Source organism: Mya arenaria, chromosome 5 (assembly GCF_026914265.1).
Source record: "Mya arenaria isolate MELC-2E11 chromosome 5, ASM2691426v1".
Lineage (NCBI taxonomy): Eukaryota > Metazoa > Mollusca > Bivalvia > Myida > Myidae > Mya > Mya arenaria.
Window position 1 is genome coordinate 13,937,872 of NC_069126.1, and position 17,738 is coordinate 13,955,609.

A 17,738-nucleotide genomic window follows, 5' to 3' on the forward strand; every position below is an offset into this window, starting at 1 on the left:
GAATAAGATTGTGCTTGTGTACTCAATTGTCTGAATTACGTCAAATATCAAGTATTATTAAGTAAAATTAAAAAAAAGTATAAAGAGTATAAGCAACAGAATACCAGTTCATGAAAAACAAGTATATATATCTGTATACCAAATATATATAGAGAGACTTTTTATATAAACTGATATACTTCTGTTAATACTTCTCTGTTAAAGCTCTTTTTCTGAACAAGAATATAATTACTTTCTTATAATAGCATAAACTTAACATACCGATTGTAAATATCAGACATCCCCCGAAAATCCATGCATATTTCGAAAGACGCATTGTGGATATAAAACATAGCATAAATAAAATTATAAAAAAGTGCAGTGCTTTCGAATATCATTTGAAACCGATTACATTTTAACTACAAATAACAATAGCTTCAATCTCAATTGAAAAGAAATGGCAACAAATGCCTAGAAAGAATGCAGGCTAATCTTAACATGACTATGCCTGAAATGACCATTTAAATACCCCTATTTCTATTAGTACACTTTCATCTTAAGCTCATTTTAGAACAATAGATATCTTTAGTGACCTTTGTTAACAGGAATAATACAATTTAATTTGTTTGCACTATAGTAAATACAGTTGTATAATAGTATCCAGATTTAATTTGGCGGATAATATGAAGAAAGTTAAGAAAATTGCAAAATCGTTGAACAATAGAAAGCATGATACTAAAGTATTTTCACTTCACTTTCATTTTGCTCTTGATTAAACTGTATTTTAGGTTTGCACAGTAATGTTGTTTTATCCCATGCCCCGTAAATTCACGTAGGTCAGAAAGGGCGAAAGCTGGACTGGACTGGCTACCCTGTCTGATATATCAATATGTATGAGAATCGCATAGAAGCAACGACGCGCATGGCCACACACATATACATTTATGACTATTTGCATTGGACCGGTTGTTTTCTAGCCTCTGCTGTGATGGCCCTTACACTAATACTGATTAATGTTAATGCAAGTAGTAGGGATGGCAACGAGTAGTAAAAACGGTACTCGAGTACTCGGATAATCTTCAGACCGAGTACGTCGAAAAAACTTGAATTATTTTTCGGAACTGACATACGCATCATACCCTGAACGTGAGTCATCGTTATGTTTGCCACTTCCATGTATGTTTTTCATCATTAAATAAGTGTCGACAGATGTATTACATCAACAGTTTTATAAATTAGTTGAATTTAAACATACTTTTATTATGTAACGTAATAAGAAACACTTGTACTAGTTCAATGAGTTATTTTCTGACATGGAAAATACTAGTCGCCCCTGTTTATAAATGTATGAAATATAAAACTAGGGTAGGATATGGTAAAAAGATTTTTTTTTGGTTCAAGTCTAAATGAATATGTCGATCAAGTTAAGAATATATACTGCAGTATTTTTTTTTTGCCGACGTCATTTCCAAACCGGTTTAATCGAATAAACAGTATAGCACACATTTGGAACATCAAGCCCTCCAACCTAATGACTTCCGTTTCGTTTGACAGCGGTAAAAACAAAACAATTTTGATGCATTTAGTTGAAGACTACATGTTTTAAAACAGTCGATGGACTCCAGAAAATTGAGAACAGTTCAACGGTACATTTCTTTTAAAGACACATTTATGATTGTTTATGTTTGCCTTTTTATTGACATCTCATGAATTTGATTTTACAGTGACAGGTTTTGGCATGTTTATTTTTTTTCAAGATTGTGAGAGTATAACATTTCCCATTCCATTCATCCACTGTGGCACTAGTCATGGTCCTACAAATGCCACAGGCTCAGAAAAGTATGCAGCCTTCGGATAATATCATGGGACCTCTGCTTGCAAGTCAGGCTGTCAAACTTCATGAAATAGTAAACAAAAAGAAAAAAAGAATATCAACTGGTTTTAATCCTTTCCTGATTTAATTCCCCCCCAAAAAACATAAACGCTACATGGACATGTGGTTTATTAAAAATAAATGCTTAGTCTCGAAAAAATTTTTTTTAAAATCTCCAGCATTTAGATGTTTTCCAGTAATTCCACCAACTGCCGCCATTTTGACACTGAAGCCAAGCATATTGAGTGCTGACGATTTTGATTGTGCCTCGTTGCAACCAAAAACCAATTATAATAGTTCTTATTAAATGTTGTTACGGATGCATCATATTTACTCATTTATCTTCTACAATCAATATCAAGTTCCATATCGGAAATGGCTGACTTTTGGTGATGTTATGTGACATCATATCGGAAATGGTTGACTTTTGGTGATGTTATGTGACATCAAATATCATTGTGGGATAGGTTACTACCGCTCAAGCAAATAATCAACGAACAGTAATTTCAGACATCTTGCTTTTATGTACCAACTAATTTGCAAACCCTCTGACTGGTGTGAGTCAGTACCATGCTTTTATTAATTCACTTTCCCTAACCATATGTCAATTGGCTATTTATAAACTGTGTGAAAACTTAAACAGTACACTAGATAAATCAAACACAAGGAATTCATTATGGTTAGAAAACACAATTTAATGGACAAAAAGACCAATTAATTAAAATTCACTGTTGTGACTGATATTTGATGCCTGCAACAAATGTGACCAATGAGCGGTCTTTCTCTGTGCCATGTCACGTGAAGGAATTCCTTAGGCAGAAGTCAATCGAGAGACTACTGCAGACCTAGATCTACCTGCTGTTGCTAATTACTTTGTAGCTGTGCAGCCAACATTGGAGTGTTTTGAGTGCTCTACCATGATGTGCTAACCTATTTACATTGATCTGTATTCATTATATGTTTATTATGTGCTATTCATATGGACATTTATTTATGACAGTATATATATAATAATTAAATGCACTTCAATGATAATGTTTTTTTTTGTTAATCTCATTAATAAATGCACTAAAATGAGATTGATAAATGATCATTAGTTTGTTAATTTAATCGGTGCAAACAAGTGGGATACTTACAACTTCATACCAAATTTACTGGCACATTTAAACTGAAAAAGAATCAGGTAAATTATGTATGTCAATATGAGAATCTGACCTGGGGGTAAATCATGTTTTCTGTATGTTTTACAGTGACCCATTTGCTGTTGACCCGCTGCCGAAAGCGTATTACTACCCATCACCAGAAAAGCAGCTGTCAGGACGGGAAAAATCAGTAAGTTTTAAAGATAATTTTTTCTCCCACCTCAGAAAAGTAGATCCAATATTTTAACCACGCTAGAAATTCTTATCTGGCCCACGGGCGAAGATAAAATGCCCGTATGGAACTCTTTTTTAATGGTCACCACATTGTAATTACCTCCAACTACCAACTTGACAGACTGTTGTCTGTAGCATCATTGAGACCTTGTCTTGTGACAATACTTAGGACGCTAATGAATTATTTCTCGCTTCAAATGTCACCATCAAACATTTTTCATGCACCTTTTAAGAAATAATGCTTCACTCTCCTTAGAACTATTTAAAGACCGATTTGACTATTAACATAATCTGAATTACTGCGCGCATGTCCATGACAACCATTATTTATCGCATAATCATACACAATTATTTTCACTACTCACAAAAGAGTTCCAGCAAAAAAATACATTTTTACTTAATTTTGTTTAACTGAGATGGGAGAAAAAGCATCTACCATAGCCGCTCGTGTAAGATAGGTTTATCCTGACCCTCACGCATTTTTGATAATAGTCACACAAAACACCCTACACTCGGGTCGGAATGAACCTATCTTACACTCTCCATGGAAGATAATTATATTCTACCTCTCAAATTTTGCCCTCTATAAATATGGTGTATTTTAATGTGGTGGTAAAACATCAGATCTGTTTGAACATTTCATAGATTCGATCAATCTTTATAAAGCCAATGTTTACCTTGCTCAATTTGTTTAAATCGTAATAGCAACAAGGTTAATTATCTTATTTCATTTTGCTTACAGTTAATTAAAAAAAAAATATTTCCAATTTTTTTTTTTTAAATCCAGTGATCTCCTTTGATTATCAAAGATAATTTCTTTTATAAGTCTCATATCAAGAAACCACCTGATTGAGACTATTACCAGTACATATATTACCCCAAAACAAAAGTACTTAGTAGTGTGCTAAGGTTGATTCTTTTAGGTTGTTTTAAAAACTGAAATTGACCTTGTCAAGCTTGATGATTTGTGCCAAAGACAATTTTGTTCATACAGTGACTTCCTTTTTACTTTTTTTATCAATTTAATGCTCAAGATTTGACTACGAGTTTAGAAACTATTTTTATGATAATATTATTATAATTAACTAAATTGCTAACTATTTTTAATTATTCAATAGTCACACAATTATTACATACTTAATTTTTCAGACATCGGTTTACCTCAACTGTTCATATGAGCAAGGCATTGAAGATGAGAAAGCCAAAAAGCCTTCCCCAGTTGATGAAATGTTTCTGAGGGGTACAAATACCTTAAACCTGAGGGAAGTTCTAGACTGGGAGCCGGTTCAGGATGATAATGATTTTGACGAGTCCTGGCCAGCCAGTGAAAGACCATCTTCTATCAGGTTAAAACTACTGTCTCAAGAAATTTTGCATCTTGATTCTAATATTAAAGGGTTGTTAATTTGGTGTTATTTAAAAAAAAAGTGCACATATTTATGGCCCGGGGACTGTCCTACTGGACTGCAACCATTGCGGGTCCATGTGACAGTCCAAGGCCAAAAACCCAACCGGTTTATGTTACAAGAGACAAGGATGACTTCATTGATTAGCTGCAATTTCCATTCAATTTATTGACTCACTTTTTTGAGGCCTTATGAGTTCTGATTCATAATTTTGGTCAATAGATAACATGTCATCAATAGTTTAATTGTTAATTTTAGCTGTAAAGAAATTTCTTAATTTCAAGATGGTGACATTTTTTTTCAAAATGTGATCAAATCAAAAACTAAAATATATTTACGCTGGTATATGAATATAAATGTTTGTTTATATCAAGCCTAGAACTTTCTAATGCTTATGGCCAAATTAAATATCAGAATACGTGAGAGAGCTCCTTTAAATGTCATACATGGAGACTTTATTATTACTTATTTTTGTTTTACCGTACTGAAATACTAAAGTTTGCTTTTTGACATGCAATTATATAGATTTTTCGTGAAATAAATTGTTTTGTTTTTGTATTATAAGTAATATTTGATTTTTGTAAATGCTAATTGATAATCATTGATTTCATGAGCAAACAAATTACCGAATATCTGATAATTAACTCTGATTATAAACGATCATTGTTTAATCTCTAATACTAACTGCTCATAAATTATCTAAGATTGAATGATAAATATAAACAATTTCAGTTTGACTGGTTTGGATGAGAGTGAGTTGGAAGGGTACCAGTCTATAGTTGAGAGGTTTACTAGACCCCAAAGTTCACACCCAGGAACCAGTGAGGAGAAAAGGAGGTTACAGGCAAGCAGTAGTCATGAGAGGCTGAGAATGCCGGGAACTGGTAGTCAGGTCACTGGTGCACCAAGAGGGCCAGGTATTGTCATGTTTGTGTTTAATTTAATTTGTTCTGATTTGAAAGTTAAGTGACTGGTTTTGAACCATTCAAAGTTGTTAAACTGTTTTTATGCACTTGAAAGTCCATGAAATTTTCATGGAATGGCCATAGAACATCTAAGATTTGTACGTATTAATAAAACTATATTATGAGGAGAAATTACACAAAAATGTATACCTGGGTTCATTGTGTAACTGAATTGATAGTAAATTGTAATATTAGTGAAAATGATGAATTATTTTATTGTACTGAATTAATTTTGAATGTTTACGTGTAAAAAGGAGGTTAGGATGTATAATAAAATGAAGAAGTCATGAAGGATTAGTTAGAACAAGGTACTAGACTAATAAATGAAAAGTTTAAATTCAGGTTATCCTTTCATCGTTTATAGAAATACTACACAATGTAGCTACTTGTAAAGTTTCATTTTCAGTGACAAAATGTTAAGTTTGTTAAGTTTGATTATTTTGAAAGTTTTCCAAAGAGTTTTCTTTATATAGATATACATTATCATATTTAAAAAAAATATTAATGAAATTTATTAAATTGTCATTATTTAGTTATTCAAAAATGTCATACATGCAAAAATAGTATAATTGCTATTCAAAATATTTCTCTAGTTAAAAGCAGGATACCAATCAGTGGATCAAAGAAACCGACCAGACCTTTCAAGACCTCACAGCTACCTGACAACAAAAAGGCAGGAGTTGCACAGAAAAGTGCCAACACCAAGGCTGATGGTGGAGAATCTATCTTACAAAAGTAAGTTATATTGTTCAAATATTTTTAAGGTAAAAGACAAATTAAGATATCTCATGTAAACAACGACATCTCAGAAAAAAGGCACAAAAATTCATGTTTCATTTTGAAGTCTAAAGGTGCTTTATGCCAAATGGAATGGAAATGTAATGAACAGTTTTACATGTACGCTTGCAATTTTACATGTTTGTTTCTAAGTTATAAACAATGTATCTAATTATATGCAATATTATGGATTTTATATCCACACTTTTTAATGGAAAACATGCAGTAAGTGTTAGCTGCCTTTGAATATGCCAATAGCACAATTAAAGCAATGCTGTTCATAACTATTTTCCTGTTTTATGGGTTGATTGTAGTTTATAAGTCTGAAATGTCTCTTAGGATAGATTTTTTCAATAATAGATATAACGATGAATAAGTATTGATGATGAGACATCTTAGAGTTTTAAGGAATAAAACTTTAACACTTCATAATTTAATACTTCTAAAATAATATGTTTGCTATGATGCTTTTAGCAGGGATTGAAGTGAAGTCAATTATTACCTTTGGAGGTGGTGCCAATAAAGCTAGGTTTTGCATGTTTAAGTCAATACCTCAGCGAATGCATCATGTGTTGCATTGAAACTTTACACTAAGGCTCCGAACCATTTAACCTTCTTATTAAATCAAGTAAGATAACTATATCTTTCATATTTCAATAATTCTTGCCCCTTTATTATGCAACTTACAAATTTTGGTTAATGTCTTGCATGTTAGCACACATAGGATAATATCTCAGCAACTACTTGATGTATTGCATTGAGACTTTATACAATGGCATTCAACCACCCAACCTACTTGTTTGCTGTGATCCCATTAGCAGGAATAGAAGTGAAGTCAATGATTATCCCTGGAGGTGGTGCCAAAAAAGCTAAGATGTGCTTGACTGGTAAACATTTGAATAGCAATAAACGTTACAATCATTTTGATCAAATTTTTATTAAAATTGATCATCTGAACTATTCTATATCCAGGTATGTGGAGCGGTTTCGAAACAGTGCCCCAATGAGCAGAGAAGATAGGCAGAAAAAAACCCAGACTGGTTCAAAAGATTTCTGGTGGTTATCTCAAGGTGAAACCCCTGTAAATGAGGACCAGTCTGTCAGTGAATCACATGACCACGAGCAGTCACCATGGAAACAGAGTGACTCAGAATCGGAAAATCCAGGGACATCACAGCTGACTAAGGAAAATCTCAACAAATATGAGTACTTGAAAGTGAGAAAGGCAAGTGTATTATCATAGGGTCATCAAATCCTTTATCTAATGAAGTGGGTTGGGCCTTAAACAAAAAATACATTTGGTGTATATGTGTTTTAATATGTAGTTTAAATTTTTTAAAGCTTTATACTGAAGATTACTTCAACACCATTCTTCAATTATGGAAATAACTTTCTTATGTAAAGCCTGATAAAAAAATATTTAAAAAAAAAAATGTCCACCTACCTTATCTGTTTTTGAAAAGGACGTAACCCTAACCAAACCATTTTTGTTTTTTTGGCCTTGTTTCAAGTATAATACATATACAATTTTACATATATTGTTGTTTTTCACTTGTGTAATATAACTTGGCATTGATATCAATTTGCCCTACTCATTCAGGGTCAATTTTCACAGAAAAAGCAATAAATTCTTCATTTTTGACAACAAATGTGACATGCGATAAAAAGATTCTTACATGAGTTGCCATTTAGTTTCGCATTTTATGAAGCTCATTACCAAGGCCAAAGGCTGGCTTTATAGCTTTCCTAAACTTGTTTCATAATGTTTTGTATGCGGTGGTACCTCAAGGAAGATCCTATATCTACACTAAAATCTAGTCTAAAATAATAGACGTGTTATACGGGATTCTTCCAATCCCTAACGAAAGGAACGATTTGCCATATAAAAAATTGTAAAAAAAATCTGTCAACGTACAATTATTTGGACTGCAATAAAATAAAAGTACTGAATAGGCTTTTATATTTTATTTAGAACAGTTTATTGTATAAATTGTCGGAAAAGTTAATGCAATGATTTTATGTATATACTAGTATATATAAGTACATCTACAGTAAGCACTATTTTCAAATTTCATTATTAAGATTTGATTCTGCCTGTCACAGCCTCCTGGCATAATGGAGTCCCCGGGCTTGAAGAAAACCCAGGAGCTGCAGGACAGGGCTGACAGGCTGCTGGAGAAAAGGTATGCTAGTCAGGGTAACTTTGAATACATGTTAGCAGGGTTTTCTGGAGGAGTTATCAGCTTGAGATGACCTGTATAGTTGTCTTTTATGCTGTCTATATATAACGATAACACTCAATTAAAAAAAAAATTGAGTCCCAGGAATGTACAGTAAGTTTGAAATGGGGTCACTTGCAAGAAAGTTTTATCATGGATTCAATTGTTCTGCTTCATGAAAACCCCTGGCTAATACATAGGAACCATCATTTCAAGCTTAATCTCCAGTATTATCATGCTGACAAAGGGAATTAATGGTTATAAACTTCCTTTTGTCATACAATGTGCATGTTGAGCAAACTATTTGTTGCAGCCTTTATAAGTCAGTATTAGAAATTATTATTTTCATGCAATAGCCTAAATATCAATGTTCTTACTTAAAACACAAAAAGTTTAACAAGTCAGACAGAAAATAAATTATAGAAATATTGAAAATTTCTTCAAGCTCGAAAGCTCTATACTGGGTTAAAACCTTCAGGCTAGTGCATAATTAGATCACTGTTTAGTCTAACAGCCTCTACAGGCTAGAGGAGCACTCCCACAGACCAAATGTTGTCAATTATCTGGGCATAAAGTGTAACCACAGGGGGCAGTTACATCAAAAATTCTACCAGCTTAATTTCATACTTGGGATATGTTGCAGTTCCTGCATGAACCCATTGTAAAGACATTGTAATAATTGTATTAGGAGACTGATCAGCTGAATAGGATTTTACTGGGGTACAATATACTGTTGGAATATCCCATCTTATGCTTTAAAGCCAGTTTTAATAGCGAAACAATCATGTCTGCTTGTGGAAACCTTTAACCCCTTGCACCATCAAAGGGTCGTAGATATGATCCCCACCAGAATCTAAAATGCACACATGGACTTGTTTCATAAACATAATACGTTTTTTTTACTATTTTGATTTTTGTTTAATTTACAGCCTTAGTAGTACGGCGTCTACTGAGCCTGCCGTCTCCACAGAAGGTCTGGGTAGCAACATTAGCAGTGATGTATCGGGGCTGGAGGAATATTCATACAGACCCAAGTTTGCCAGATATCTGGGTGAGGCCACAGTTGTTTGACATTTTTTCTTTGTGGAAGCATTGATGTACCTTCTCTGCTGGGCGTTATATTTTAGCTTTCGGTCTGCATTCAGTCATATGAGGTTTCTGTCAGTTACGGAAGCCAAAGGCAGTCAAATATTGCAAATACATTTCTTTTCTCTCCGACAACGCAAACAAATATTTCTTCTAAGGATATTTTGTAGGTAAACATTCTATGTGTCACAACAAATTTTACCTTGTCACAATGTTTTCATCATTTTCACTATTTAGCACCAACAAATCTTTGTTTTTGTTGCATTTTATAGTACAACCAGAACTGAAGTTTGGTTTTCAAATGGAAAATGTACGGTACCTTTACTACCAACGTTAACGTTAATGTTGACTGGTTTCTGGCTATTTTGACCCAAGTTTATTTATGTATGAGACAGTGAGTCCCTTTTGCATGCCAGAATAGTCTCTACAATGCTTGGCTAGTGCCCAAAGATAAACCCTCTTTTTATGTTAAAAACATTTACTTATACACCATTCTGTCAACAGACTCAGAGCTTCCTGCCCCACAGGCCAGAGTTGTCCCCACTATGCCCGGTCAGCGCCCCCTGACAGAGGATGACCCCCTATACCAATGGAGATTGAGACGACGGATAGAGACAGCACAGAAGGCCACACCCATTGACCCCCCGCAGCAGTTTGACTTCCTGCCCAAATCTGACCAACAGGTGTGTTGTTTTTTTACTTTCAAAAATATATGTACTAGTGAACTGTTTGTAAATAAAACATGGATTTCATGATAAGGGCTTTTCAAGTAAAACATATTACCCATGGGGGGAAGGCAGTTATTTAAATAGTATATAGGTGGGTTTCTTTTTTCGCTAATTTGGACCCCGAAAAGGTAAATTTGCTTATGTAGGGGTGTGGTATATTTTTAAAAAAGCCTTCCCCCTGGAATAATAATCCTAGAAAATGATGCCATTTAATTTTCTGTACTCAACGGTTTCAGAGGAATATTGAAGCGAAACTGGAGGAGTTTAAACATCGTCTAGCGGGAAAGCCCTCCAGCCATCGTCAATCAAACAGTGTTCAGTTTACACCAGCACCAACTAATTCACAGGTTAGTTCTGATCAATATGGTTGACTATACTAATGGCCTCAATATTTCTTGTCAGAAGGAAATGATATTATGTAGCCAGATGATATTATAGAAAATTGACATGACCAAGTTATTTTTTTCCTTCTTAAATGCTTAGGGTACTTTATTTATAAGCCTAATAAAGAAACTTTCTTAACCATCAGTTCAGTCTTGTGGAATTTAATTCATTTTGATCTGCATTTGATTTGCATGTCACATAAGCTATGAATATTTTTTCACATTTGGCTAAAGTAAGATAAAATGAGATTAATTCACACCGTTGCGTCCATTTTTGCAGCCATTACATATAGATACCCACACTTATGAAGAATCTAGGGTCCAGCCCCAGATAGCTAGCCCCTCCCTGAAACCCTGTCGACCCCAAAGTGACCCATTATCAGATGTGGACCCCCACTTTCACCTCATGTGTGACCTCCTACCCTGTCCTCATAGAGGCCAATATGAGGAAAACAAGATGTTCCAGTCTGAAAGTGAGGGCAAGCAGAAAACTAGTCAGAAATTCAAGGGAGGACACTCTGAAGCTGATTTTATAAAGGGAGATAATATATGTGATAAAGGTGATGAAAATGTTGATAAAGCTCAATATAAACAATATCTAAGGGCTGAAAAACCAGATGTTGAATCAAATGGTACAAGAAGTTATGAAGGGGAAACAAGTGGTGGTAATGCTGGTGACAGACCAAAGAATAAACATGGTGATCTTGAAAAGATTGTTCAAGATATTATGAAAGGTGAGAGTGATACAGAGAGTGTTAGGTCTGAGAGAAGAAGGAATAGGATGGATAAAGATGGTGATACAGATAGAGACATAGAGAAATGTGATAGTGCTAGAAGCTCTAGTTCAAGACGATCTGATAGAAGTTCCCATTCCAAGAGGTCAGATCATGAAAGTGATCAAAGGCATGGAAAACATAGGGAAAGAGAAAGTGTAGAAAATAGTGGTAAAGCAAGTAGTACAAGACATGGAAAGCAAGAAAAATGTTTAGATGATAAAAGGGATGGAGGAGATAAAAGATCAGAGAAGGAAACAAGAACTGTAAGGCAAAGTAGAGAAGAGAAAAATGAGAACGTGATCAAACCAAAACATTCCAGCAGTCCTGTGAGGGAGAAGAAAGAAATTGGCGCAGCCATTGGAATGGTAAGAGGAACAGTTTAGACCCTTGCACTTAAAAAATTAAGAATTCAATATGAACTCTATAATACTTGACAGTCTGACCTTGTATGTATATATAATTATATATATATAATGCATACTAGTACTAGTAGTGGTACACGATGTATACGTAACTTTCATCACTTTTCTAACATTTGAATAATAGTTCCATTTATTTTGAAAACAGTGAATTATATAATAATTTATTCCTCCATAAGGTCGTGAAGGAGCACCTGTTTAGTACATCGATGAGCACAGTGCTATCAAGCGTGGACAGCCTCCCGCCAACTGTCTCCAAGCAACCCCGGAACACACACCAACCAGCGCATGATAATTTGCAAGAAGAACAAGGTACCATACAATACAATATAATACATACATATAGACAGATACTTCAAGTGTGAGAAATGTGATGCTAATGGCATTAGTAATGCTTATAACTTTTCTAGAACCTAGAATGTACCATGGACCTTAAAAATATTTAGCATGATATTTCCAGATTACTTCAAAATTACTATAAAACCAAATTCATCTTGTAATGGTTCATGCAAATAGTATTAGTAAACATTATTACAATGCAATTTTTTATTTCAGGTTTAGATTCAGATGGGGAGTTTTCTGAGGACCAGCTGTTGATCATATTACGTAAACAGCGGGCAGTGTATGAGCAACAACTCCAGTAAGTATCTGAACCAGGATTGTTCATGTAATTTAAATGGGGCTTGTACCGTCTCCGTGGCCTAGTGGATAAGCGTCCGCCTACGGAGCGGGAGGTCGTGGGTTCGATCCCTGGCCGCGTCATACCAAAAGACGTTAAAAGTTGGTACAAGTCGCTCCCTTGCCTGGTGCTTGGCATTTAAAGGTTAGTGCTTAGAAAAGTGGTGTACTCAGTACTGGTTTAACCCAGGAAAGTTGTACCCCGTGTATCGGTGCTTTACACCGAGCACGTAAAAGAACCAAGGGGTCTCTTCGAAAAAGAGCTAGGGTCTCGCACCCGGACTTCCTTGTATCCCACCACTGTCTCTTCAGCGTGCTGTCCCTTCAGCAAAAACAAAGGACCCCGTTGGAAATAAGTGCTTGCACTTTCACGGGTTATCCTTGATCGCAAGGTCTAAAGAAATACATACACACAATGTCTAGCAACAACTGCATTAAGTTCATTGTATCTAAACCAGGAATGTACATGATACTTTAAGAATGGGCCATTTACAAGTACAAATATAATTGACCTTATTGTGTATTTCTTACTTTCAGTGCCATAGATGAAAAGCTGCAAGTCCTGGAAAGATGAGAGTTAATGGAGGGGAGAGCCAGTAGCTCTATCATAACAATACAATCCATGTTAATTAGTTTGTTACACTTAATATAATGGTTGAAAACATTTTATTACATGATATTCTGTGGTTTATTGATAAATAATGCTGCATTTATTGAAATGTAATTCCCCTTTTTACTCATTTTAGCCTGTTTCACTGTAAAACAAAATGATACTGCACAAAGAACTTGGATAAATATCAATGACGTCATTTCCGGTATGACGTCATTTGGCTAGAATTTGACATATTTTTCCAATTAAATATAAATAATTAGATAATGATGAATGTAGGCGTGAAATAAAGAGAATATACATTGAGTGTAAGATTGCAATATATTTCACCGCATGAACACCATAAGTAAATATAACCTTGAGTAAAATGTATTGTTATTCAACAATACAAACAGTTGTGAATGTGTTGCCTACATATTCCTTTCTTCTCAAGGATATATCACTAAAATATGTGATGTTGCATTTAAATTGATAATTTTAAACAAATGTCTAAAAGTTGAATTAGTTAAGATCAGAGTTGATGTTTGAAATATAGAATGTGCTACTATATATAAAGATTAACAAACAGTTAATATGGTAAAGTTAACAATGCTGACGTTAACAACGCTGACGTTAACAACGTTGTTGTTAACAACGCTGACATTAACAACGCTGACGTTAACAACGCTGACGTTAACAACATTGTTAATTTTAACAAAGTTCTTAACAATTATCGTTTAATTTGATATTTATTATTATCCCCCCCCCCCCCCCCCGTCGAAGAAGAGGGGTATATTGTTTTGCACAGGCATGTCGGTATGTCGGTCGGTCGGTCCGTCGGTAGACCAAAGCTTGTCCGAGTGATAACTCAACAATTACTGGACGTATGGTCATCAAACTTCACATGAAGGTTGGGCCTGACCAGTATATGACCCCTATTGATTTTTGGGGTCATCGGGTCAAAGGTCAAGGTCACAGTGACCTTTAATGGTAAAATAATTTTAAAGCTTGTCCGAGTGATAACTCAACAATGCCTGCACCCATGGTCCTCAAACTTGACATGGAGGTTGGACCTGACCAGTAGATGACCCTTATTGTTTTTGGGGGTCATCAGGCCAAAGGTCAAGGTCACAGTGACCTTGAATGGTAAAAGGTTGTCCGAGTGATAACGTGACAATGCCTGCACCCATGGCCCTCAAACTTGACTTGGAGGTTGGGCCTGACCAGTAGCTGACCCCTATTGTTTTTTGGGCTCAATGGGTCAAAGGTCAAGGTCACAGTGACCTTGAATGGTAAAAGGTTGTTCAAGTATAACTCAACAATGCCTGCACCCATGGCCCACAAACTTGACTTGGAGGTTGGGCCTGACCAGTAGATGACCCCTATTGTTTTTGGGGGTCATTGGGCCAAAGGTCAAGGTCACAGTGACGTTGAATGGTAAAAGGTTGTCCGATTGATAACTCAACAATGCCTGCACCCATGGCCCTCAAACTTGACTTGGAGAATTGGCCTGACCAGGAGATGACCCCTATGGTTTTTAGGGGTCATCTTGCCAAAGGTCAAAGTCACAGTGACCTGGAATGGTAAAAGGTTGTCCGAGTGATAACTCGACAATGCCTGCACCAATGGCCCTCAAACTTGACTGGGAGGTTGGGCCTGGCCAGAAGATGGTCCCTATTGATTTAAGGGGTCATTGGGCCAAAGGTCAAGGTCACAGTGACCTGGAATGGTAAAAGGTTATCCGAGTGATAACTTGACAATGGCTGCACCCATGGCCCTCAAACTTGATTTGGAGGTTGAGTCTGGCCAGAAGATTATCCCTATTAATTTAAGGGGTCATTGGGCCAAAGGTCAAGGTCACAGTGACTTTGAATGATAAAAGGTTGTCCAAGTGATAACTCAACAATGCCTGCACCCATTGCCCTCAAACTTGTTTTGGAGGTTGGGCCTGACCAGTAGATGACCCCTATTGATTTTAGGGGTCAAAGGTCAAGGTCACAGTGACCTTGAAAGCAAACTCGACAATTCTTGGACCTATGGTCATCAAACTTGACATGAAGGTTGGGCCTGCCCAGTAGATGACCCCTATCGACTTTGGGGGTCATCAGGCCAAGGTCAATGTCACAGTAACCTTTAACGCAAAAAAGTTAACAAATCTTTCCCCACTGATATCTCAACAATGCCTGACCCTATGATCATTAAACTTGACATGGATGTTAAGCCTGACCAGTAGATCACCCTTATTGATTTTAGGATTCATAGAGCCAAAGGTCAAGGTCACAGTGATCTTGAATGGTAAAAGGTTGTCCGAGTGATAACTCAACAATGCCTGAACCCATGGCCTTCAAACTTGACTTGGAGTTGCATCTGACTTGTAGATGACCCCTTATGATTAAAGGGGTCATCGGGTCAAAGGTCAAGGTCAAAGTGACCTTGAACGAAAAAAACTTGTCTTGTGATAACTTGACAATGCCTGCACCCATGGCCCTCAAATTTGACATTTAGGTTTCTGGTGACCAGCTGATGACTCTGGATTTTGAGCTCATAGAGTCAAAGGTCATGACGGTCATCACACACTTTATCCTCACACTTTAATGGTCATAATCTTAAAACAGCAACCAATCAGCTGTCATTTCGGTCCATGCATATTTCATTCAATTGTCCATATAATCCTGACAACATGGCGCTCAGGTGGGGGGGGGGGGGGGCATAATGTTTGACAAACATCTCTTGTTTAATATCATTTGGCAGGGATTTGAGTGTAGAAAAAGTAAAAACTAAAGAGAAACAAACAATTGAAAAATGCTTTTTTGGAACATTGCAAAACAGACCTTTTCATGGCCGAGTTTATTTGTAAACTTGTAATAAATAACATAATTTCAAACTCCATAACTTTTAATGGGCTTTAATGCTTGATCATTATATACAAGAAGTTCAGTCAAAAAAGACTAAGGCGGGAATAGAGACAGTTTTATAGAACTGAAGGGAATTAACATATTCATGTTGCCTTCTAAATAAGACACTTAACTTGTCCTTTGAAATGTTTTATATGTTCAATCAATTGCCTGATGAAGTATTCTAGATATAAGTATTTTAAAGATTGTGTATAATTTTTATCCTGTTCTTTTACGTCGCCAAAAGTAATACCTTATCCGATGTGTCGCCTGACTAAAGCGTAGTCGGACATGTTTCTCTGAAGGCTTAGAATAAAGCAGGTAATTAACAAAAACGTCAACACAACAGTTGATATTACTATTCGTCCACACAGAACCTAGGAGTTTATAAAAAATAAGGCTCAAGCCCAAAATGTCTGCCCCTGCATGTATTTCTCCATTATGGCTTCTTTAAACCCCGTGTGAAGTCTTGTTTCGCTGACGGTAGCTTGGAACCTTACCCTGTGCTCATAAACCGGGTTTATGTTTTTATTTAATGCTTCGCTTGTCCTTGTAAAACTTGTCCTTGCTGATTTTTACTGTACATTGTATTATTGACTCCGTTGCATCTTCGGTGTGACTTGCAAAGAGTAAAATGGGAAAGAGGCCAATGATGAGATTTCGAAACCTAAATTCTGTGAAGATTGCTATGAATGAGGATGTCAAAATATTGATAGTGATAGTGTCGCTTCCAAGATGACGCGAAAACAGGTAACAGCTAGATATACAGAAGTAGAAACCCGTCTTAACGGGAAAATTGCATTTAATTCTGCTTGAAACCATGGGAAATGAGACTACTTCCTTGACTAAATATGATACATGTTGGCGCGTTTGAAGTAATACATATAATGGCTATTTTATCTCGAAATTACAAATGTAGTGTACTGATGAGTTTTTAATAAATTTGACATTATACACATCGACTACATGTTTGTATAAGACGATGAAGACTGCAAAGGAAGAAATAAGAAATATCAAAGGGACGTAATAATAATTGGATATTTTGAAATTTAGAAATGTAAATTAAATCAATTAGTAAAGTTTATGCAGAATAACAATCCTTCTTAAAGTGTTCAAATGATTTTTACCATTTTGTAAGATATCTTTAATTTGTTTATAAATCGACAGTTATTTTGACCGGATGACGACGACAACATGATCCCTTATCTAATGTGTCGCCTGCTTGAAAGCGCTAGTTAGATAAGTGTTTTTGAAGGCTTTACTGTAAGCTGATACATGTTTTGGTCAAGAGAAGCAACTGAAACACGCCCAGTAGTCGATATTCTAAACATAAACCCCGTTCAATGGCACAGGGTCAACAGCACATAACAGAAGACAAATAACCAGAAACAACAAAACAAAACTCCACAAACAACACTATGAACACAACATATCTTAAATATTAAACTAGGGGTGTTATAAAAGATTGTTAAGTGTTGAAGCCTGTTGGATCAAAGATGGTTAAATAAATGATTGTGGAATATAAAAGACCGTTTCCATCCCATGGCCAAAAACCCTGAAAATGATAAAAGAATTTGGATGGCTCGCATG

The 17,738-nt window shown here is 35.6% G+C and overlaps 1 protein-coding gene across 1 annotated transcript; it reads left to right on the forward strand.

Annotated features, from left to right (window-relative positions):
- The first annotated feature begins 1,492 nt into the window (after window positions 1-1,492).
- LOC128234427 (uncharacterized) lies at window positions 1,493-13,925 on the forward strand. The gene is made up of 14 exons (XM_052948664.1): window positions 1,493-1,625; window positions 3,103-3,184; window positions 4,378-4,574; window positions 5,367-5,551; window positions 6,193-6,334; window positions 7,349-7,601; window positions 8,480-8,559; window positions 9,525-9,646; window positions 10,186-10,364; window positions 10,646-10,756; window positions 11,073-11,933; window positions 12,167-12,299; window positions 12,543-12,627; window positions 13,203-13,925. Exons 1-14 carry the CDS (start codon window positions 1,594-1,596, stop codon window positions 13,237-13,239), a joined length of 2,499 nt encoding a protein of 832 aa, XP_052804624.1. The 5' UTR covers window positions 1,493-1,593; the 3' UTR covers window positions 13,240-13,925.
- Window positions 13,926-17,738: the final 3,813 nt, after the last annotated feature.